The sequence below is a fragment of the Phalacrocorax aristotelis genome, chromosome 1 (assembly GCF_949628215.1).
Source record: "Phalacrocorax aristotelis chromosome 1, bGulAri2.1, whole genome shotgun sequence".
Taxonomy (NCBI): Eukaryota; Metazoa; Chordata; class Aves; order Suliformes; family Phalacrocoracidae; genus Phalacrocorax; species Phalacrocorax aristotelis.
The window spans coordinates 102,816,719-102,841,144 of record NC_134276.1 but is presented as its reverse complement, the minus strand read 5'-3'; the positions used below and the strand labels follow the sequence as shown (position 1 = coordinate 102,841,144).

The 24,426-nt window shown below is 40.9% G+C and overlaps 1 protein-coding gene across 6 annotated transcripts in view; it reads left to right on the top strand.

Annotated features, from left to right (window-relative positions):
- Positions 1-24,426, top strand: part of SON (SON DNA and RNA binding protein) — a 40,881-nt gene that overhangs the window by 4,401 nt on the left and 12,054 nt on the right. For all 6 annotated transcript variants that reach the window (XR_012661770.1, XR_012661776.1, XR_012661771.1 and 3 more), the window contains exons 3-8: positions 437-11,200; positions 12,736-12,896; positions 15,175-15,315; positions 17,115-17,303; positions 21,554-21,664; positions 22,069-22,185. Coding sequence is in view for 3 of the 6 variants with exons in the window: in XM_075100745.1 (XP_074956846.1) it covers positions 437-11,200; positions 12,736-12,896; positions 15,175-15,315; positions 17,115-17,303; positions 21,554-21,664; positions 22,069-22,185 (11,483 nt within the window). In the remaining 3 variants the exon portion in view is untranslated. The remainder of the gene's footprint in view (positions 1-436; positions 11,201-12,735; positions 12,897-15,174; positions 15,316-17,114; positions 17,304-21,553; positions 21,665-22,068; positions 22,186-24,426) is intronic.

The following is a 24,426-nucleotide window of genomic DNA, read 5'->3' as shown; positions in this document are numbered from 1 at the left end:
GCCCCATTCTACACGATAAGCATACCACTTCTTAGATAATTTGCCTGGAAAATGGGAGTTGTTTCACTTCCATGTGCAGCTTGGTGTTAAAAGCACATCTCCAGCCTCCTGGAAGAGTGCACTGCCCAGTTAGATAGGTGGAAGTATATCCAACTGCTTATTGGAAAGAGTCATGTTCCCATTGGAACTGGGTTGCTGACTGAGAAGATTTGGTTAACTTTTTGGAAGAAGAATTAGTTATTTTTACTTAATGTAATTCCTGAGAGGAAGGGTAAGAGGGCTGAAAGGGGGCTTGTGTGTGGTACTTCAGTGAAGAAGGAACGCGTTTCAAGTTTAAATTTTTTGTATCTCTGTCCATATACTTGGTCACTAGTCTAAAAGAATTTTTAAAATGTACTTTTAATAACATTTACAAGGAAAATATCATTTTTTCTAGATGTAGACAAAAATACTGTGAAAAGTAGTACTCAGTCTACAAAAAGAAGCTCTACGGCTGAAGATGAAATTCCTAGGAAAAAATCAAAAAAGAACAAGAAACACAAAAGCAAGAAGAAGAAGAAAAAGAAGAAGAAAAGAAAGAAAGAGAAAAAGCATAAAAAGCAGCCAAAGGAGTCCAAGTTGAGTACACGTCATGGAGAACACGCAGGTTTGCAGCCTGCTTCTCACTTGATGCCAGAGAAATCAACCTCCAGTGTACAGCAGGGAGGATTTGGAGATGCAAATCTGGCTGTCCATGTGCAGCCAGAAGAACTGTGCTTAAAGGCAAGTGAGGAGCTTGATAGACAAGCTTTAGGACTTGTTTCTCAGTCAAGAACTGATTCTCAGCAATCTACAGAAAATCTTGGAAGTGACAAAGGGACTCTGTGTGCAACAAATCCTCCATTTAATTTAGAAGGCAGCCAGTGTGATATCCAAGAAAATGCTAGTATAACTCAAATTTGCACTAGAGAAGAACAAATTAAACAGTCTCATGAAAATATTTATCCTATAGCTATTAATGCAGGTGAAAAGGGTGTTTTTGCTGATACTGGAAATGATACTTCCTCTAGCATCCCATCTGGGGTTGCCAGTAAATCTGAGATTCAGAAAGATTCAGCAGCAACTCTAGCTTCAGAGGTTACAGAAGCACTAAAAAGTTCCGAGGTTTTTCTGAAATCTAAAGGCACTGAGGAAGTAGCAGCTTTAGATACAGTGCTTGAGTCTAAGACCATGGAGGTGTTGAAATATTCAGAAGCATCTCTACAATCTGTGGCACAGGGTGGAGAAAAAGAGGTAGAAGCAACTTCAGCATCTGTGTCTTGGGGAAGTGATGTGACAAGAATTCCTGAATCTGCAAATCAGGCAGATCTGAGTACTGTGAAGGTAGCTCACATGTCTGTGGCCATGGAAGGAGTGAAAATTCCAGAAGCAACTGAAAAATCTCTCAGTATGGGAAATGTGAAAAATGTGGAAAGATCTTTGGAACTGGGGGGCGTGAGCAGAACTTTGGAGCCAGCCCTGAAGCCCTCAATTATATCTGATAATTTGAGTGTGACACCGTGCAGCCCCGCTGTGACCCAGGTGGAAATACAAAGTGCCAAAATACCTCTGGGACCAGGAGCTGTTACAAAAGCGAAGGATACTGAACCAGCTAGAAGCTCCGCGCGTACAGAAAATGTGAAAACTTTGGAAGAAGCTCTACAGCCAGTTGCTGTAGTAAAGCCCAAAACTTTTGAAACAGTCATGGAACCTGTGGGCGTTACAGCAAAAGATGTCAAAGCAGCTCAGGAATCTCTGCAAGTTGAAATACTCAAAGGTGTGGAGGGTACCACTGATCCTGCAACAGTGCTGAATGCACCAGGAGTGTTCCTACAACGTGAAGTCTTGACAGAAACAAGAAGTGTGGATAGAACCCAGGGATCTGCGCTTCCAGCAGAATTGACAGATGTGAATGTGGTTGCAGAGGCAAAAGTTTTAAAAGCAACTTCAGAACCTGTAGCAGTTGTGCAGACCTTCGTTCCCCGAACAACCCCAGAAATCCAGATGGTGCAGGGTTTTAAAGGTCCACAAGCAACCACAGAAGTTGCAGCACTAATAGGAATAAAAGGTCTAGAAACAAGTCAAGCTACTCTGCAACTGGAAAATACTAATGCTTCAAAAATTTCAGAATCTACTCTCAAGCCTGTAGCTGTAACAGAGGCAAAAGATTCAGAAGGTACTTCATTACTGAGACAGCCAGAAATGCTGAGTGAATCAAATGTGAGAGGTTTGGAAGCAACTCTCCTGTCTTTGCAGAAAGGAGACGTGGGAAGTCCAGGAGGAACCCTAAGACCAACAGCTGTGGTGGAAGCAGAAACTTTGCAAACAGCTTCACTGTCTTTGCAAATGGAAGGCGTGAAAGCTTCAGAAGAAACAGTGCATTCTGAGACTGTGGCCAGAGGTTTAGCAGCAACAATAGATTCAGCAGCGGTGTCAAAAGGTTCAGAAATAAATCTAGCTAGTATGGCAGGAGTAGAAGCAGGCTCAGATGCCAGTCTCCTAGCTATGAAAGTCGGATCTGTGACACCAGTGAAAAGTTTGGAAACAACTATAGGACCTGTAGCAGAGACAGGAAGGAAAGATTCAGAAGCAGACCTTGACAGAGCCAAAACAGAGATGAAGACATCTTCATCCCACCTGCATGTGAAAGGCATGAGAGATTTAGGAGATCCAGTGTCTGTAGGTATGGCAAAGGTACAAGCTTTGGAAGCAGTCTTGCAGCCTAGAACCCTTGCAGTGGTAAGCGGCTTAGGAGAAAATGTGTGTTCTGAAGCCAAAATGGGTAGCAAAGTCTTGGAAGCAAGTCCAGGATGTCTTGCCATAGAAGAAAGGTCAGAAAGGACTCCTGAATCTGTGGTTGCATGTGTAAGCATGGAACCATCTAGAGAGTCTGAGGCACTAGCAGAACTAATGCATTTGAAAACCACAGCAGAAAGAGAACCAAAACATGCAGAACCTCTTGGTGCAAGCAGAACAAAGAGTTCCATCATTTCACAGTCTGAGGTCATGACGCATACAAGAACCTCACAAACTGAGGTGGCAGGGGAGATAAAGGATTCTGAACTAGCTACCAGTTCTGCCACTGTAGAAGTGAGAGGTTTATCCAGCTTGTCGGAAGTTGAGGCCATTGCAGAGGTAAAAGATTTGGAAGCGAGATCAAAAACTTCACCCTTAACAGAGATGAAAAATTTGGAAATGGTTGCGGGATCTGAAACGAAGATGCTAATGCAAGGCTTGGGAAGGACATTGGCATCTGAGGTGGCTAGAGAAATTAGGCATTCTGAAGTTGCTCCAGAAGATCCAAACAAAGCAAAGGCAAGGAGCAAAGAAGCAATACTAGAACCTGTGCAAACCTTAGAAACAAGTTCAAAATCTGTCCAGGAACAAATAGTAGGTCATTCAGAAGCAGTATTAGAGTCTTTGCCCAGAGTGGAAGAAAAAACTGTGGCATCAGAAATAGTGACAGAAGTGAGGAACTTGAGAGGAACTTTGGAATCTTACATTTCGACAGATGTGAGAACTCAGGGACCTACTGTAGAATATATAATTGCAACGAGGAGGACAAGCACCAAAAAAAATGAGCCCTTGTTTACCAATGTAAAAGATTTGGAAGAAGCTTCAGAAACAGAGAAATCAATGGAAGCAAAATATTTGGAGCCAGCTAGAGAAGTGAGGTTGTTGGAAAGTATGGAAGAGTCTGCAACAGTAGGGGTGAAAGGTTCTGAAACAGTCGAAGAGCCTGATATGGATATCCAAGGTTTGGAAACTGGCCAGAAGTCTGGAGCTGTGGGGGCGATTAATGTTTTAGAGGATGCTTCAGAAGCTGTTTCAGAATCTTTGCACTCTGAAAAGCAAGAACATCTGCAAGCAGTTCTAGAAGGAAAACCTGCTGCAGAGTGGAAGAGTATGGAAGAGGCTCCAGAAATATTGAGTACTGCTGAAATGAAGTCGTCTGAGGCAGTTCCAAAGCCAGGGGAGATGAGAGATGCAGAAACAACACTGGAACATGAAGTGGCAGCAGAAGCACAATATGCAGAAGAGGTGCTGGGTCAACAAATAGATGACCTGGGAGTTCCAGGTCAAGCTCAGGAATGCGAGATAGTGGTTGAGAAGAAAGATGTGCAGCAAACTCAAGCATCTGAGCCTTTAATAGCAGGAACAGTTTTTAGTCCTTCACATGCAGCAGATGAAAAAGAGTCAGCAGGGGCTCCTGAATCTGAGATAGTCAGAGACACAGAACAGTTGGAAGCAGCTCAAGCTCATGTGGCAGAAACAAAAGATTTGGAAGCAGCTTCTCTTCCTGAGACTGTTGTAGACCTGAAGGATGCAGAAGCAGCTGCAGGGTTGGAGGCTGAGACAAAAGATTCGGAAGCAGCTCCAGTACCTGAGACTGTTACAGAAGCCGTTCCAGTACTTGTGGCAGAGGCAGGCCAGTCAGAAGTCATTCCACAGACTGAGGCTGCCAAAGAAGCAACTCCAGAACAGGAGTCAGAGAAAAGAGATTCAGAAACATCTGATGTGCAACCTGATGTGGCGGCACGAATGAGGGAGACACTGATGAGGCTTGAAAAAGTTATTGAAAAAAGTAGCCATAGAAGCAGTGATAAAAAACATGATGCAAAGAAACAAAAAAGGAGTCGCTCCAAGTCTCAGTCCCGGTCTAGGAAGAGGAAGAAAAAGTCAAGGTCACGTTCTACTTCCAGGCGTTTGACCTCTAAAAGAGCACGTTCTAGGAGCAGAAACTATTCAGATTCCAGAAAAAAGCATTCCAAATCTAGATCCCGATCTGTGGAGAAGAGAGAGAGAAGAGTGTCTTCCCGGAGGTCCAGGCGCAGACGTTCCAGGTCATCCGACCGTTACAGGTCTAAATCCAGATCAGCAGAAAAGAGAGGGAGCAGATTGTCCTCTGGGAGGTCCAGACGCAGACGTTCAAGGTCTTCTGACCACTACAGGTCTAAATCCAGATCAGTGGAAAAGCGACTGTCCTCCCGAAGGTCCAGACGTAGGCGTTCGAGGTCTTCTGACCGCTACAGGTCTAAGTCTAGGTCAGCGGAAAAGCGACTGTCCTCTCGAAGGTCCGGGCGCAGACGTTCCAGGTCTTCAGACCGCTATAGGTCTAAGTCCAGGTCAGTGGAAAAGCGACTGTCCTCTCGAAGGTCCGGGCGCAGACGTTCTAGGTCTTCTGACCGCTATAGGTCTAAGTCCAGGTCAGTGGAAAAGCGACTGTCCTCTCGAAGGTCCGGGCGCAGACGTTCCAGGTCTTCTGACCGCTACAGGTCTAAGTCGAGGTCAGTGGAAAAGAGGCTGTCCTCCCGAAGGTCTGGACGCAGACGTTCGAGGTCATCTGACCGCTACAGGTCTAAATCACGGTCAGTGGAAAAGAGGTTGTCCTCTTGGAGGTCCCGCCGCAGACGTTCCAGGTCCTCTGACCGTTCTAAATCTAGATCTAGGTCTTCAGAAAAGAGAGGTGGCAAAGAATACTCATGGAGATTCAGACACAGAGGGTCTGGTTCCTCTGATCGTTCGAAATCTAGGTCAAGATCTGTTGAGAAGAGAGGTCGAAAGGCATCTCTGCGGAGGTCTAAACGTCAACGCTCGAAGTCCTCTGACCGTTACAAGTCTAGATCCAGATCAGTAGAAAAAAGAGATCGAAAGCAATCATCACGGAAGTCTAAACGCCAGCGCTCAAAGTCCTCTGACCGTTACAAGTCTAGATCCAAATCAGTGGAAAAAAAGAAGGAGTCCTCAAGAAAATCTAAGCGTCGCCGCTCAAAATCTTCTGAACGTTACAAGTCTAGGTCTAGGTCTGTTGAAAAAAAGCGCAAGGAATCTTCAAAAAAATCCAAACGGAAGCGTTCCAAGTCCTCTGATAGTGTTAAGTCAAGGTCCAAATCTGTAGAAAAAAGAGAGAGTAAGTTATCCTCGGTGAAGTGCAGTAGCAAGCACGTGGAGTCTTCTGAACTTCAGGAGTCAACCAAATCTCTTGAAAAAGTAGATGTTCCTGAACCTTCTTTTCCAAGTGAAGACAGCTCCTCAAAATCTTCTAATGGTCCTATGTCAGTAGCTTTGTCTGTCGAAAGAGTAAATGGCCCAGAGCTGCCACCAGCATCTGAAAGTGGATTTTCCAAAACTTCCGATAGTCTTGAGGAAAGCTCATCTGTTGAAAAAACAGTGGGTCTGCAGCCTTCTGTGATATCTGAATTTGACAGCTCCAAAACCCCAGATGACCAGGAATTGACATCCATTCCTGTGGAAAAAACACAGGTTTCAGAGCTTTCTATGACATCTGAAAATGGATCAGCTGAAAAAGCAGTGGCTCTGGAGTCTGCGTCACTACCTGAGCTTACATACTCCACACCCAAATCAAGTTCCTCATCTGTTGAAAAAAGAGGCGATCCAGAAACTTCTTCAGTAACAGAATTTCAGCTCTCCGCATCCCATGAAGATGAGTCAAGATCTGCCTCTCTCAAAGAAATAGAGGGTCCAGAGCCTCTCCGGACACTTGAAAGTGGATGTTCTGTATCTTCTGATGATTACAGGACAATCTCCTCGTCCTCTGGAAAAACAGAGGTTCAGGGGTCTTCTCGGACGTCTGAAAGTGTGCTTTCTGACTTGTCTGATAGCCGTGAATTGAGACATATCCCTGTTGAAAAAAACGAGCATCCGGACTTTTTGCAGGTACCTGAGAGTGAATCTTCTATGTCGGCTGACAGCCCTGAGTCAAGGTCACTATCTTTTGAAACAGTAGAAGCTCAAAAATCATTCCTAGCACCTGAAGTTACATGCTCTGTGTTCCCTGATGTCTGTGAGTCAGCGTCCTTGCCTGTTGAAGAAGGACAGATACAGGAGCCTTCTGTGGCTTCTAATAGTGGACGCTTCAAGTCTCCTGATGGACATGAATCAGGACCCAGCTTTGCTGCACAAAGAGAGGAGCTTCTGTTGATGTCTGCAGGTGGGTCCTTCAAGTCACCTGATGGAAATGAACAAAGACCTTTGTCTGTTGAAAAAAAAGCTCCAGATGTTTCCCTGCCATCTGAGTGTGGTCCTGTTGAGATCTCTGATGACTTCACTTCAGCGTCATCTTTTGAAAAAGCGCGGGGAGTTGTACTTACAACTTTAGGACAAAGCTGCAAGTCTTCTGAAGTTCATGAGTCCAGATCATCTGTGGACAAAGATTTAGATGGTCCGACACTTTCACATGTACTTGAAATTGACTGCTCTGAATCTTCTGAAATGCATGAATCGAGATACTTGCCTGCTGGAAAGATAGAGGGTACAGGGTCTTTCTTGGTGTCTAAAAGTGGAATTCCTGTGTGCCATGATGGCCATAAATCAAAACACAATTACTTTGAGAAAACAGAAGGTGCAGAACTGTCATTGGCATCTGAGCTTAGGTGTTCTGTCTTCCCTGAAGGCTATGAAATGACATCCACTGCAGCTGAAAAAATGGAGATACAGAAGCCTCCTCTCCCACTGGAAAGTGGGTTCTTGGAGTCTGCTGATGTTTGTGAATCAGTAAGCACACCAACTGAAAAACTGCAGGCTCCAGTGACTTCTCTGACATCTGAAGGTGGGCTTCTCCTGTTGCCTGATAGTCATGAATTGAGAGCTATCCCTGCTGAAAAAGCAGAGGTGCACAAGTCATCTGAACTGAAATGCATTGCATGTCCCGATGGCCACAGGTTGAGACCTGCCTATGATGAAGAAATACAGGTGCAGGAGGCACCTCTGATACTGGAAAGCAGATGTTCTGTTCCCTCTGATGATCATGAGTTGACATCCATCCCTTTTGAAAAAGCTGAGGTAGAGGAGCCTTCCGAAATGTGTGAAAATGAATATACAATCAGGCTTGACGGTCCGGAGTTTACATCAACCCCTGCTGATAAAAGAGAGATGCGGGAACTTTATCGGGTGTCTGAAGAAAGATGTTCAGTGTCCATTGAGAGCCAGGAGTTGCGGTCACCCCTTGTTGCAAAGGTAGAAGTGCAAGAACCTGCTCTGACATCTGAAAATGAATATACTGTATCTTGGGAGGGCCAGGAGCTAAGATCTAGCTCTCCTGAAAAGGTAGAGATGCAGGAGGCTTCTGTAGCACCTGACAATGAACATGTTGTGTCTTCTGAAGATCACGAATTGCCATCTTCCCTTGCTGAAAAAACACAGGTGCAGGAGTGTTCTCTGCTGTCTGAAAATGAATATGCTGTATCTCCTGAGGGCCAGGAGATGACAGCCAGTCCTGCTGAAAAAGAAGTGCAAGAGCCTTCTCTGCCCTCTGACAGTGAATATACCATCTTCCCTGAAGGCCAAGGATTACAGTCTACCCTTGCTGAAAACACAGTGGTGCAGGAGCCATCACTAATATCAGACAGTGAATATGCTGCATCCCCCAAAGGACAGGAGTTGCTCTCTTCTCTTACTGAAAAAACAGAGGTGCAGGAGTGTTCTTTGCTGTCTGAAAACGAGTATGATGTATCCCCTGAAGGCCATGACTTGAGATCCAGTCCTGTTGAAAAAGAAGAAATGGAGGAGCCTTCTGAAACATCTGAAAGTGAAAGTTCAGTGTCCACTGATAGCCAGGAGTTGCAGTCTACTGCTGTTGGAAAAGCAGAGGTTCAGGAGTTGTCTTTGATGTCTGAAGGTGAATGTGCCCTGTCCCCTGAAGGTCAGGAGCTGCAGTCTAGCCCTGCTGAAAAAGTAGAGGCTAAGGAACCTTCCCTAACATCTGAAAATGAACATGCTCTGTTCCCTGAAGAGTATGAATCAAGATTGACCCATGCTGAGAAAACAGAGGATATGGATTCTTCTTTGACATCTGAAAATGACCATATTTTGTCTTTTGAGAGCCAGGAGGTAAGGTTCACCCCTGTTCAAAAAGCAGATGTGCAGGAGCTTTCTCCAACACCTGAAAATGAACTTGATGCATCCCCTGATAGCCAGAAGTTGAGATTCCCCACTATTGGAAAAGTAGGTGATCTTGAACCTTTGACGCTAAATGATAGAGCCTCCATGTCCCCTGATGATAGCGAAACGAAATCCGTCGCTGTTGAAAAAGCGGATGATGCAATGCCTTCTCTAATGCCTGAAAGCAGGTGCTCCATGTCTCCTGATGGCTACAGTGTGAAATCTGGCCCTGGTGAAGAAACAGGGGACCTAGAGCCCTCTTTGATATCTGAACGTAGACATTCTGTATCCTCATATCAGGAAGGTCATGAACTGAAATCCCCCATGGAGGAAGAGGGTCTAGAGTCCTCTTTGACTTCTGAACGTAGGCGATCTCTGTCCCCTGAGGGCCATGACCAGAAATCTACCATAGACGAAGAAATGGATGATCTGGAGCCTTCTTTGACATCTGAACATAGGCGCTCCACGTCCCCTGATGAGCACGAGTCAAGATCTAGCATTGGTGAAGAAGGAGAGTATCTGGAGCAGCCTTTGACAACGGAACGTAGGTGCTCCGTGTCTTCTGATGAGCATGAGTCAAGGTCTACCACTGGTGAAGAAGCAGAGGATGCAGAGCCCTCCTTAAGAGCTGAACGAAGAGATTCCACATCCTCTGATGAGCGTGAGTCAAGGTCTACCACTGGTGAAGATATAGAAGATAGGGAGCCCTCTTTGACAGCTGAACGTAGGCATTCCACATCCTCCGATGATCACGATTCAAGGTCTACAACTGGCGAAGAAATAGAAGATTTGGAGCCGCCTTTGACAGCTGAACATAGACGTTCTATGTCTCCTGATGGACGTGAGTCAAGGTCGACCACTGGTGAAGAAGCAGAGGACCAGGAGCTCTCGTTGACAACTGAACGTAGACACTCCACATCCTCAGATGAACATGAGTCGAGGTCTACCACTGGTGAAGATGTGGAGGATATAGAACCCTCCTTGACAGCTGAACGAAGAGATTCCACATCATCGGATGACCATGAGTCAAGGTCTACCACTGGTGAAGAAGCAGAGGATATGGAACCCTCTTTGACAACTGAACACAGACGTTCCACATCCCCTGATGGGCGTGAATCAAGGTCTACTACTGGTGAAGAAGTAGATGATGCGGAGCCCTCCTTGACAGCTGAACGAAGAGATTCCACATCGTCAGATGACCGTGAGTCAAGGTCTACCACTGGTGAGGAGGGCGAGGATGCGGAGCCCTCTTTGGCAGATGAAGATAAACAGGATTCCATGCCTCATGAGAGGCTGGAGGAACAGGACTCTTCCTTTATACCTGACAGTAGGCGTTCTGAGTCTTCTGAACGTGAAAAATCTAGGTCCAAATCTGTTGATAAAACATCTGACAAAGAGTCTCCAGGAAGATCAATAAGCAGACACTCAAAATCTCCTACTCGCCAAAAGAGTCGATCCACATCTGTTGAAAAAGTGGCAGATAAAGAGTCTTCACGGAGATCTAGACGTAGACGTTCCAGGTCTGCTGCTCGCCAGAAGAGTAGATCCACATCTGTTGAAAAAACAGCAGACAAAGAATCTTCACGGAGGTCTAGACGTAGACGCTCCAGGTCCACTGCTCGCCAAAGGAGTCGATCGACATCAGTTGAAAAAGCAGCAGACAAAGAGTCTTCACGGAGGTCTAGGCGTAGGCGCTCCAGGTCTACAGCTCACCAAAGGAGTCGATCCAAATCTGTTGAAAAAACAGCAGACAAAGAATCTTCACGGAGGTCTAGAAGCAGACGCTCCAGGTCTTCTCAGCACAGATCCCAGAGATATGATACAGAATCTCGCTCCAGACGGAATCGCTCCAGATCAGTAACACGCAGAAGAGCATCAAGATCAAAATCTAATCGTCGCTCTCGATCTAGCTCATTGTCGCGTTCAAGGCACAGAAGGAGGAGTAGGTCAAGGTCAGCATCAAGAAGGCGGCGTTCTTTATCAAGAGACAGGCGTAAGAGATCTCAGAGAAATAGGTCAAGATCTACTGACAGAAGAAGAAGAAGATCAGATTCAAGAGATCGTAGAATATCACTCAGATTACGGAGCAGGAGTCGAACACCTATTCGTCAAAGGCGATCAAGGTCAAGAGGAAGAAGACGGAGCTCTAGTAGATCACCAATTCGACTACGGCGATCAAGATCTTCAGGAAGAAGAAGATACAGCAGATCACCTGATCGTCGTCGGTCGAGGTCGTCAGAACGATTTTCAAGCAGGTCACCTAAACGTCTTACAGACTTGGGTAAGTGATAATTTTATTTTCAGTAGTTCTATGGTTGGGTGATAACTGTGTTCATTTACATATACTTTATTTTTAACATATCTCTGTAGCATTCGTAAGGAATTTTTTGGAAGTCGTATTGTGTACTACCTTTAGGCAGTGACTTCCAGTAGGAACTTTTATGTCAGACCTGAATCAGTGCTTGCCATGTGGATGAAAGCATATTTAGAGCAGGTTATGTCTTGATTATAGAGCTTTTATGTGACAGTAGTATGTTGCAGTCTTGAGGAACACTGTTCATTGTAATAGTTAGGAAAGGCCAAGTACTCTGTAAGAAACTTAGGAATTTCTAGTTTTCCTGACAAGAAACTGAGTATTGAAAGAACATTTAAAAGTAAGTGCCAGTTGGAGAGGTCTTAGCTCTGTTGTCAGCTGTAATGCTTGTTTATCTGTTTCCGTTACTCTGTCTTGCCCTTTTCCTGTGTTAAGAACTTAATGGGAAAGGGAGGCTTGTTTCTGAAAACATTTCCAGACCCAGCTGTTTGAAAAAGAAAAGAAAAAAATCCTAAATGAATGGCATCTTTTCTCTGTGACTGGAGAAGAAAGGCCTCGTAGTTTCCTTAGCAGAAAGTTGCATAAGGAGAAAGCAGGTTTTAATTTTGAAAGACGAGCTCTTGTACAGTGTGTGAGGATGCTTCCTTTTGTGGATCTCAGGATCTGATCCTTTTAGTCTCAAAGTTACCATGGAAGCCCCTCTGCCAGAGAAGTATTTTTGTAAAGAACACGAGAATTAATGAGCGTCCTTGAATCTGCCTTCATGCTTTGATTATGCAGCAAGTCTGTATCTATATACTTCTGTTGCTTAAGAAGTAAAAGAATGTTGTCCTTCAGGATCTTTTGTAAAGCTGTATGCTTGCAGAGATAGTGGTAACTCATTTCTTTGCAAGCTGGCAGATCAAATAAGGCATACTTTCATTCCCTGTTTCTGTCATAGGGCCACATGTGCTTTTTTCCTTAATAAAGCAAAATACTGTTTTATTAACAGTTCTGTGTGTAATTGTATTTTATGCAAGTACACATTTAATTCAGTGCTTATTCTGTTGGTTCGTTGCAAGTAGCTTTCAGGCTGTGTACTGGAGGACTTGAGGGGACTTCCTCAAAACCTTTGACTGCTTTTCAGAGGTAGCTAGGAAGTAGACTTGGGAATTTATGCTGAGTAAAATGACCCAGTATTTCCAAAACTAGAGTGATCAGTGAAGTAAAATAGGCATCAGAACTTCGGGGATTTGGAGGGTTTTGAGTGCTGTAATTTGGATTTGGTGCTTTGTGTTAAATTTGCAATTTCACTTGTCTGTTCGGTAGACCAAATTTTAAAAAGTCTGGAGCAACTAAGTACAATTTTAGTTAGTTTCATAGAATATAAAAGCGCACAGTGTGGGTAAATCTAGTGCTTTTTCTTTGTACTTTGTTTAGTCTGCCAGAAATTATTATTTATTGTTAAAACAAGAATCTGAAAATAATACTTTTTCTTAAAAAAAAATTACAATTTTTTTTAGACAAGGCCCAGCTACTTGAAATAGCAAAAGCTAATGCAGCCGCCATGTGTGCTAAGTCTGGTGTTCCCTTACCACCAAGCCTGATGCCTTTGTTATCTCAAAAGAAAGACGACAAAGCCAATCAGAAGTCATCAAGAGATACACTAAAGGAGCTCACTGAGGTAAGTGAGAACAGTATCAAACCTGAAAAAAACCAAGTTGTTTTTTTGTGACTTTGAGGCAAGCTGTTGTTCTGTGTGCTTGGTTGGTGTGTAAGCTGGCTTGTGGGTTGAGCTCTTATTCTCTACATGGTTTTTTTTTAAGTCATGAAAACAGGCTTTTTAATTCCCTGGAAATGCATGAAATCCAAATTTTTTTTTTATTTTATTTTTTTTTTATTCTGCTCTAATTGTGTACAAATTGATAGTTCTCCTTGCAGTCCTGTTAATAAAACCAAAGCTTTCACTTCTACTTTATGGTTCTGGTGTTGTTATTTAAGCTCTTATTTTTGATAGTGAATTTCTCATGGTTAAATGCTATCCCTGGGTTAAAAATCCAGTGCGCACTTCACGTGGTTCTGTATATTTTCATATGCACTCTAAGATATTTTTAGAGAATTATTGTTGCAGTTCTATCCTGTTGCAGTTCAAGTCTATAAATGGGATGTTATTGTTCTGATGTGGAGAAAAAATTGCTACTTGTTGTTTTATGGTAGTAATGTCACCTTGTTCCATTTGCTAATTTTCCCCCTATGCTTTTTCCCCCAGAAACTAGAGAAAATTTGGAATGGGGAAAGAAAGTGTGCTTTTTTGTTTATTAATTACATCATCAGTGTGACAGTTCTGAAATAACTGTTCATAGAAATAACATCTGAAATCAAGCAACCTCAATTTGCTCAAAAGTAATCTCTTAGTGGTGTGTGGGCTATTGGAATCAGAAGGACTTGTTAGTAAAAAAGCTGAGGCTGTGCAGATAAACAGTGCAGACATCTTAAGTGGTTTTCGATGTAACCTGACCAGGATCCAGTGTAGCTACTGCTGATCTGGAAGCCCCAAACCTGCCCCTTCCTTGCTGTTTCCAACTGAGGGAATCTTGGATGATGTCTCTGTTCTGTTGAATCACAATTGGCCACAGAAGCAGTCCCGGCCATTGTCATATTGTAGTGGGCCCAAGCGGAGAACCCCTTCCAGAGCCTGTTCAGCTCCTTGCAAAGCTAGCTGCATTGTCTTTCCTCTGTGCAGTGTAACCTGCAAACTGGAAAAACTGCTTCCAATTAGCTGGGAGCCAACTAGTAACTATAGGTAATACATTTTGTTGATTAGCTTTCCGAATAATGCAGACCTTTCCTGTTGCCTAAAGAATGTGCTTCGGTAATTGTTTGGAGGCATCTTAGCACAGGAAAGTGCAGGAATCTTTTTTTAAGGACTGATAAGAACAGTGCCATCAATGCGTCTTGATTTTTAGTGATGGAGCTGCCTGTTTGGTCTTTATAATCCAACAATCAGGTCATCAAACAGATGTAACTTAAAATGGTATGAAATTTCAAGTCAGATGATGGCTTCACTTTGCTGGTGGTATTTCCTCAAATATTAAGTCCTCAAATGTCTTAGAAGTCTGGCAAGTATACTTTCCATGAATGGGGACATAATAGAGGCATGATGCTAGACTATAATGTTCTCAGATGCATTTTGCATTTTGGACTGAGTTATAGTTAGTGCTGGTAAATGCTCAGTGCAGATAATCATGATTAGTAAAGAGGTTTTCATCATAACATTCTAGCCTCTGTAGAATGCCCCCCTTTTTTTTTTTTTTTTTTTCCCTCCTTCTGGAGGTTCTCATTTGCCTGTAGTATCCCCATAGCATCTCTGTTTTATGTTCAGCTTCTGTGGAATATAAAACAGGAATGTCTTGCATTCCTGGCCAATATCAAAATATTTCAGAAGAAATCTGAGATCTTTTGGAGCCGTTGCTTCTGACTAGGTCCCTGCACTCCAGTGATTACTAACTGTTAGTAAAACTACTGGAAAAAACTAATACTAAAGCTTTATTAACTGTTATTTCTTAGGTTTTCCTGTGTAGTAGTTTTGTGAATTACACTGAGTTTTCTATCAGATTGCAATGTGCTAGTTATGTGGGATGCTGAACAACCAGTGAGTTCCTACTCTGGAATGTTTATAGCCTTACCACTAGCACTGTGTAGCAAGTTTTACAGTATGCTGCTGAAATCTTATGTCTGTGAAATTATTTGCTACATGAGTGCCTAGCAAACCTAGGTAGGTATTTGACATGCGTAAAATGTCAAAAGTACATATATTGATAACATTGCTACAAGATTTTCTCAGATTATACCTCCTGATTTAGAAACCCCCCCCCCCACGTTTTGTAAAAATGTTCTTTTTGTATGTTTTGGTTGAAAGTCCAGGTTTATTCAGAGCTGTCCTGTCTTTTTTTTAATGTTAGAAATGCAAGAAGATTGCTCAAAGCACAGATGATGTGATAGTGAACAAACCTCATGTTTCTGATGAAGAGGAGGAAGAACGTCCTTTCTATAATCATCCTTTTAAGCTCAGTGAACCAAAACCTATTTTTTTCAATTTAAGTGTGAGTATTTCTTTACTTAAAAATAGCAACAATTTTAAATATTTAAAATTAATGCAAGTTATTTTCCAGAAATGAAAAAGGGATTGAAAATCATGACGAAATTGCACTGGGATGTTGCTAAGAAGACTCTTAGTACAGTAGGAAACCTACCTGCAGACTATGAAACTGTGGTAGTTCCCACAATTGGATAGAAACTGTTTTCATTAAAGTCTTTGCAACTTTTAAGGCTTAAATAACATAAAGATGATTGGTTTTACTTCATGTTTTCGTTTCAAAAATACCGATATAGATTTATAAACAAGCATTAGAATTGGGAAATGCTTTTGTAACAGCATTGGTTTTCTTCAAAAGACAAATAAAAAAAACCCTAGCAAAATTCTAAAAGCATTTTGAGGTGTTCTAAATAAGATGATGCCATCAGCTTTGTGCAGACTCCAAATCTTGTGCATCTGCTTCTTCAGCAGTTGTCAAATGTTTGCTAAAGGAGAAAAAAGTTCTGTTAGCTTTGAGATTAGCCAGTAGAGAAGTAAATTCTGTGTTAAGAATGAGGATGACTGATAATTGCCTGTTACTAAGAGGGTCTAAATGTCCCACTAAAGCCCCTCCTTGGGGGACTGCTTTTGACTCTGTCACAGCTTGTGTTGACACTTGCTGGATATGGGCATGTATGTTGGAAGGAATAAAATGAGGGAGCGTTTCTTGAAATGCGTCTGGGATTTGTATGCTTTGAATCATGGATTAGAACTTGTCTAGATTTTTTTAACAGTTGTATCTCTGTTGGGTTTTGTGCTCATGAAAGTCTGCTCTGGTTTTGCAGAGTATAAAGTACTATAAAAGTAGTAATATGCCAAGTGAAAACATAAAAATACTGTTTATATTTTTAATGTACAAATATATATAGCTTGTGATATACACAAAATAAGCAGTAATACATATTTACGTAAGATGTAAGGTAGAAATAGATTTATACTTTATATTGTACCGTCAGAAAGTGGTATGATGAAACTCAAATCTTGGGATTCCATACAGGCTCCAAAGAGGAATGTTCTTTAGTGGTTATGGGCTGCTCTGCCTGTTTTCCACAGCTGTGACCCTCTTAGTATCATTCTGTCCATTCTTTCTGGATTCTAATCTTGATACCATTCACATCCATGATCCTTTGATAATCGGAGTTTACCCAATATTGTGACCTGTCTGGGCTCTGTTTGCCTCTTAGAAGAGGAACCTGTCAGATTTCTGTGGACTCTCAATATATTACCAATACTTTCTAAGGAATGCAAGCTGATAGGCCTAATTTACTTTGAAATGCATGCTGCTATTAAAAAATAATCAAAAACTAGAAAACAAAATGCTGAAAACTGCTTTCTCTATGTGTAGTAATGTAGAGCTTTTTATCATGTGGATATCACAGCCAATGTTTTTTGCTGCCCAGGATTTTCATTTTGGAGCTTTTCATTACAAAATGCATGTGTGGCAGATGAAGATTGTTCTCTTTATGATGGGGTGGAGGGAAAGCAGGGCTGTTAATTTTGAGAGGGAGGGAGGTTTTGCTTATTTTTGGCTGCTGTGCTGATTTAAGCGGTTTTTAGCTTCTAGCTGTTTCATCTTCTCTATGGCAATTTGTTGCTACTTGAATGTTTCTATGGTTGTGCTAAAATGATTTGTTATTAATTGGTTTGCTGTTAGTAAGAAGGATGACTGTTCTATGAAAACTTTGATACCAAATTGTTTCTCAAAGACATGTTGTGAGTATTGTGTGTTTTCAAGCTTTTAACTTTTCCTGATTTTATTTCTTTAAGACTCCCAGCATAAAACCAGCACCACCACCACAACCAAAAAATCAGGTCAGCCTGTCAAAGGAATTTCCTGTTTCATCTGGGTCTCAACATCGGAAGAAGGAAGCAGATAGTGTCTATGGAGAATGGGTTCCAGTTGAAAAAGGCAAAGAAGAAAGCAAGGATGATGTTTTCCCCAAACCATCCATTGAGGTAAGGAAGGGAAGGAAAGCATATCATATAAGAAAACCAAAACCATTACCTGGTCAGTCTGGTATCAAATCGCAGTCTGTGAAAAAAAAACACTTACATAGGTAGTATCTAACGCTTCAGTAAGCTAATTATCCAAACTGCTGCGGCCTTCAAATTCGGTTGCCATGCTCACGTAGGCAATGATGAAAGCAACGTGTACCTGTACTGTGTGCTTTTGTCAATTACTGACTTTGTCTCAACAGAATTTAGACCTTTGCTTGAGGATGAAAAGCAAGTTTTTTGTCCGGTTTCCCACAGAGGTTAATACCCTAAGTTGAGACTTCCATAATTATAGATGTAATAACAATTAAAATTGTCCTACTGATCTTAGAGCAATAACACTGCATTGAAATGTAATCCATTAAAAATAGATTTGAAAGTAGTTTCTAAAACTGCCATTTCATCTGGATGTATCTACTAAGTTTTCAGCTTTACAGTCACATTTTCTTACATAGTTGTCTTCCATGTGGCCTTCCAAAGGGAGAAATCTAATTGTATGTATAATAAACTTATAAAGAAAAAAGAAGGCAAATGTTTTTCCCCTTGAAATGTCTTCAAAAGGATATTTTTGTGGGGTTTTTGTAATTAAGTAAATTAAATATTTAAGGTAGATGTAATTTTTTTCAAGATGATGTTACCCTCACTCCATCTGGAGACTTGTTCTCATACCTTTCAAAGCAAATAAACATAAAAGCCTTGGCATCAATTTCTGGTGAAACAGTCTTTCCACTTGATGCATTTTGTTTTTCAAGAACTTTCTAAGATTGTATGATTCACTTCCTGAAGTGCAGAAGGTCTTTCCTTCTGTGTCTCTTGCAGCAACAAACGCACAGCGAATATAACTCATTCAATGGACATTTTCACGGTATACTTTGGAGTTTGTCGGTCAGGCACCCAATTAATTGTTCCCTCAGTGTAGATGGTAACTGCTGTTTGGTCTTTGTCATGAACCACTAATAAGACAAACATTCTGAAATGTTTGTGCAGAATGTCATTCCCAGTTACTAGTGTATATGTAAAGAGTCTGGAGCACGGAAATATTGTATACTAACATTTGGCTGTGTTTTTACCAGGTGGTAAAAAGTCTTGTCCATCAAATGGTTAATGATATGCTCATAGTTAGGCGAGCTCTGTAGATGTCTGCATCCAGGTTGCCAATGACAAATTGGGTTAGCTAAGCACTGATGGTTTGTGTATTATGTAGAAGAGGCCTTAAAAATTGACATTGGAGTAAATATATTAAACATAACTTTCCTTCCTTCCTGTCACGTGTATCTTTATAAATGCTTGTAACAATGTTGTCTGTTTTTTATATTTTGTAAATAAATACTTTTATTTGCATTTACCTTAACTTGGTTTGTGTTAAGGGTGATTTCAAGGGTCATTAGCTGACAGCAGAGCATACCATCTCCTCGGGTTTGGCAATCTTTAATTTTGAAATACAGCAATGCACTTGTAGTAGCAGAATCCCTGTATGTTTCTCCAGGGAGTCTGAAAGGTAACAGTGTGCTTCTCTGCTTAATTTTTTAAATGCTTACGAGGACTCTTTACAGATGAAATGGCTTCCTTTGGCAAAATAAGCCAGATAAGCTCCCTTGCTGTTGGAGTAGAGTAGTGGGGGAGTGTGCTTGGATCCTCAGAAAGCTTGAGATATAATTTACGTCCATTCATTTTGTTGCTGATTTTGAAATCCGATAGTGACAATTCTGATGCAAGTCTATATTGACATTAAAAAAATACATAATTGGTTTTACTGGTATGTTTTTATTCAAGTAACAGAACTAGTTATGGGAATAAGCAGTCTAAAATGGCCCAGCTAATATACTACAAACTGTTTTAATAAAACATTATGCTTTTAATAGAGTTGTTTGTGGTAGTAGGAGATGGAGGAAAAGGTCTTGAGTAATCTGAAGTATCAGCATGTCTCTAGAAGCCAGAGAAACCTGTGAGAAAGAAGCTATATTTGGGAGTCTGGAAGTATAGAGTTGAAGTGTTGTATTTAACTTTGGAGTATGCACAGGTGACTATGCAGAGAAGTCGCCATGATCTAAAAATCTAGCAAATGCATTTGGTGTATTGATGGACCTACGAAGTATGTCAGAAGCGCCTGCTCTCTATTGTCAGCCTCTTCCTTCTTGCTTCAATATTTGTGATTTGTGTCTGTGGGGAAAATGTTACTAAAAGTCAGGATTGGAAAGGCAAAACTCTTACAGAGAATAGCATGCTGAACTTGAAACTGTTTTACTTGACTAAATAATAACAACTTTTCATACTTCAAGCAGAGATTTTTTTTTTCAAGATCCAAAGCTGCCATCGAGTGTCTTGACATAATACAAAGCCATGATGGTCTCCAAAATGGTGACTGACCATGTGGGGAAAGTGTATGGGAATTCTAACTAACCAGGGTATCTACTAATAGGCCCCAGTCCGGTAAAGCACTAAAGTACACATGTATGTTTAAGTATGTGAGTGGTCCCCATGTGGTTTCAGTGGACTACTTGCATGCCTATGTGTATTGCTGGATTGAAGCTTTTGGTGAGTAGAATAACTTTTATTTATCTCCTGAACCAGTTTCACAGACAAAACATTGAAGAATTATTTTAATGATATAGGGGAAACTTATTAACGCAAGAAAGTGTGTATTATAAACAGGCATTCTTCTACATATGGGGCTGTCATGCTAGGTGATTGTTAGAAAATATTTTATTTTTTATTGTGCCTTGCTTATGGTCTGTGTTTTTGTCAGCTGGGACAATAAATAAACACTGAAGCCAGTTTAATAAACACACAAGACTTCAGTGCCAGATGTTTCACTAATAATCTTCCCAACAGAAATACTTTTTGTCCTAAACAGTAAAAAAAAAAAAATCTCCCATCTTAAAATAAGATTTAATAGCCAGAGTACAAAAAATAATTACTTGGTTTTATGCAAGTGTAGACATTCATGTCTGTCTCTTAGTGTTTTTCAGTATTTACTAAATTCTTGACCTGGTTCCTGTGACAGGGATTTTGTGGATTAACTGTATTTTAATGTTTAGCAGAGTCAATATTAAAATTAGTTTGTTTCTTTTACTGGCCCTTTATTCTAGTATAGTGTGTGAGAGGCTAAGGTTATGAGATGGTGACTAACAAAAGGTACAAGTCTTTTGTAATACAAATTAAAAAATTAAGCCATCGACTAACTCGATGTCTATGTGGCATCTGGCATTTTGATTATTGGGTTTCTTTTGTGCTTCAAACAGTTCCAGCCCTTTCAGTCTCCTTCACATGCTCATCTCCAAAGAAATTTCACTTTTCTCTGAGCACTGTTCTTTTTCTCCTTTCAGAATAGAATGATGCATAAAATCTGAAGAACAAGGCACAAGTAATTTTACAAAAGAGCTATGTACTAGCCATAATTTGTGACATCTCTGTATCCCCAAATGTTTTTTGGATTTCTTTCTTGATTGCTTTGCATATAGAGTAGAGGTTTGCGTTGAGCTTCATTTGCTCCATATGTTTATGCAAATGATTCAGATTAGTATGTGTGAGATGGTTAAAAATCTATTTTTCTTTATATTTTGTTCTAGTTCAGCAGCACAGATCTAAATAATCCTTTCCAAAACAGTCAATTTTATGAGCTACCAGGCTGGTTTTACTTTTATCTAAGTCTATTTTATGCTGAAGATTAAGATTCAAAACACTAAAGCCAAGTTCATGGAATACATGTGATTCTTGCTGTAATTTTTTCTATACATATAACTTAAAGTTTTAGTGTGACTTAATAGCAGGGTGCTCATGTGAACAGCTCTGTAAGAAACTTTTTTTTTTTTAGATTCTTAGCTAAATTACATTTAATTCTGTTTGTTAATAAGATTCCATTGAACAATAATACGCTTCTCTATTTAAGTATTATACACCAGAGCTTTTTGTGACCGAAACAGTTCTCTGAAAATATGTCTTTTGATATTTTGTATGTACAGGTGATACTAAATTATCAGGATGTTATACTTCAACTTCAGATTTTGTATTTGTTTAGGGAAGCCCATACTGTATATACTTAAGAAATAGTCCCAGGATTTTTTCATGTTGCCTATTTATATATCAAACCAACTATTCAATGTGTTAAACATTGTAGTATTTGTAGCATTTATTCTGCAACAGCTTTTTCCAGATCAAATGGATATTATTGTGGTCTGATATATTTTTAAAAATAAACTTTTTCTTCCTAGGGTGTGGACATAACTACAGCTATGAATGATCGAGCAGTGGCTCAGAAAAGGCTTAATGAAAACACATTTGATTTAGAGGCCATGTGCATGTTGAATCGTGCACAGGAACAGGTATGTTGCACTTACTCATCAGCATTTTGATGGACTCGAAGAACGTAAATGTTCACCCTTCAGATCAGCTGATTTTTCTTATGTATTTAAGTATAGGTTTTCGGAAGCCCAGTTTATGGGCACGTGTTTAAAAATTCTGCCTTTATTTTGCACTTCATAACACTGATTTTGAGGATAAGCAAACCATGAACCGTGAATTTGCTAGACTTTGAACTCAAGCTTAAGGGTTAACATGCAAAGATGCTCAGCTTTTTGGATTATATGCTTACAAGTGAGTGTTAATGAAGACAGCACTAAATATAAGTGAGGTCTCATGATGAAAATTATTGAGAAGCAACAGAGAATTGCAAAGGAAGAATGTGTAAATCTTTATTTTGGTCTTACATTTGATTTTTATGTTGTAGATTGATGCCTGGGCTCAATCAAACTCCATACCTGGCCAGTTCACGGGAAGTACTGGAGCACAGATACTGTCCTCGGATGAGCTGACCAACAGTGGTCCCCAAGCATGGATTAGAAAGGTAGAAGTTATGCAGATGTACTTGTCTAACTATCACAATTTAAATAGCAGTGGAAGTATCGGAAAATGCAAAAAATGTACCATAAAAACCTATGGTAATGCATGTGTCAAATACAACAGGTTGAGTTAAATCATTGTCTTCGATGAATTTAGATACTTGCTGCTGCTGTGTCCATTTTCTTGTGTGTTAAGGTTGCTGCTCATGACAGAGTATTTCAATAAGGTGTGCGTCTGGTATTTGAGTCAGATTGGTTCATATATACCGTTACCTTACACTGAAATGACGTTCATGATATTGCTATGGTTGCAGTGGTAGGTCCATCACTACATTTATGGGATTGGGTCAGATCAGTTAAGGTTTGATCCTGACGTTACTGAAGTCAGTGATGTTTTGGCATCCATTTCAGAGAACCAAGTTCCAAACTTCCATTTTGTTTGACTTGGTTCTGTCTGATTGCTGCTTTGCCTCTGTTTGAATCACCAGGGTTTTCTGGGAGCCAAAGATTTTGAGTTTTAAACCAGGAGTTGCAGTTGGGTTAATAAGTTTAATGTCATCCTACAGTGAAATAGTTACCTCTTACTGCAGAGTGATACTGACTTATTTTGGGGTGTGGTGCGTCATACATACATGCGTTTTACAAGTTTAATAACTCATGCTTCATCTTTGAAAATGAATACTGAACTGGTTCTCTTTCAAGAAGTAGAACTGAGGAATTCAAGCAATACCCACCTTCCAGGCAAAAAGAATAATGAGTTAACGGCGGACAATCTTGCCAGTAATGTAGCTGAGTATACATTGTATCTGCTTCTCCTTCCAGAGCTCAGTGTTAAGACAGCCCTCAAAACTGGTAGGTTAGATTTGAGGCTTAGGTAGAATTTTCCATAAAACTTGGTGTAAACTGAACACAAAAGTCTAGAATTATAACATCCTAAAAATAGAAATATTTTTGCCGAGATTCACTAACTTGTTTTTCCACTTTATATAGCCAAGCAATACAGAGACCCAGACAATGCAGAGATCCAAGTTACTTGCTAGGGGGAATCTTTTGGGCTCTTCTCAGTATTGATGCAGAGCATAGATGATAAAGTCTTATTTTAACAATTCTTAACTTTTGAGATTGTAGCAAAATGTTGGCTTTGGTGATTACATTAATTGTCCCTGGCAGCGGAACTTAGAAATATAAAGCAGTCAGCAGGGATGTATTGGTGAGAAAATGAGAGCTTTTCCACCACAAGGCTTTTGAAAGAGATCAGCAAACCGAAGTGTCCTCCCCTTCTGCATAGCTTGGGTGGGTTCCCAAGGCAACGGAAAGGGAGCACCTCTGATCATCTCTTTCCCAAGCCTCCTCTTCTCATTCTGTTTTCATCCCTTGAGGTTTTGTGGTGGTCTTCTGTGCCTTACAGTAACAGGAGTGTCTGCCAACAAAAATTAAGTGGAGAAGGCAAGTGTGTTTTCAGTGTTCTAACTTCACTCAGCGTTCTGCTTTAAAAAACACCCAGCAAACCAACAAAAAACTCAACTAAACCCTTCATAGGGAGAAAATGAGTGAAGACCATTTTTGGTCCAGTGACAGACTGGTCTCTGGCTTGTGGACGTGACTGCTGGGAGGAGCAGAAGCATATTGGAACATTTTGTTGAATCTAGAAATAAAAGTGAGCCAGCAGTAGCACTTCTGTCCTTCCCATAGCTGTAAAAAGGAAGTGGTTTGCAGTAGTAGGCGTCCTCCCTAGCAAGCATCATGTGGTTTGCCAGAAGGGAGGCTGCTACTGGAAACAAGAAGAGTTGTTGGGTGAAGAAGATGAGGACGCAGTCCTCTTTCCTGCTCTGGCATTCCTCAGCTTGACTTCTTTTGCTCTTTCTAGGTTCCATATTTGCACGCACATTGCCATCAAACTCATGAGATGACAAGTAGTTACAGTCGCGCGCCCCCTATAAAATGTGTTAGGGGCTACACAAGACTTGCCCTGTGGGGTTTTTCGGGGGGGGGGGGGGGGAAGGTGGGGCCTGTGAAAGCCCTCACAAAACTTAGGTTTGATGAACTCAATGTGGAGTCACATCCTGTGCTTAGAGAATGGTTTTGCAGAAAAAAGTGAAGTAGGGATAATGGGTTATGAATGCATGTTATCTTTCTCAGTGACACGAATGCAAACCAACCATGAAATGCAAAGTACAGGTTGTATTTTACTTAGGCACTTGAACTTGTGTAACTTAGTTCCTGTTAATTATGCAATGTAGCACTAA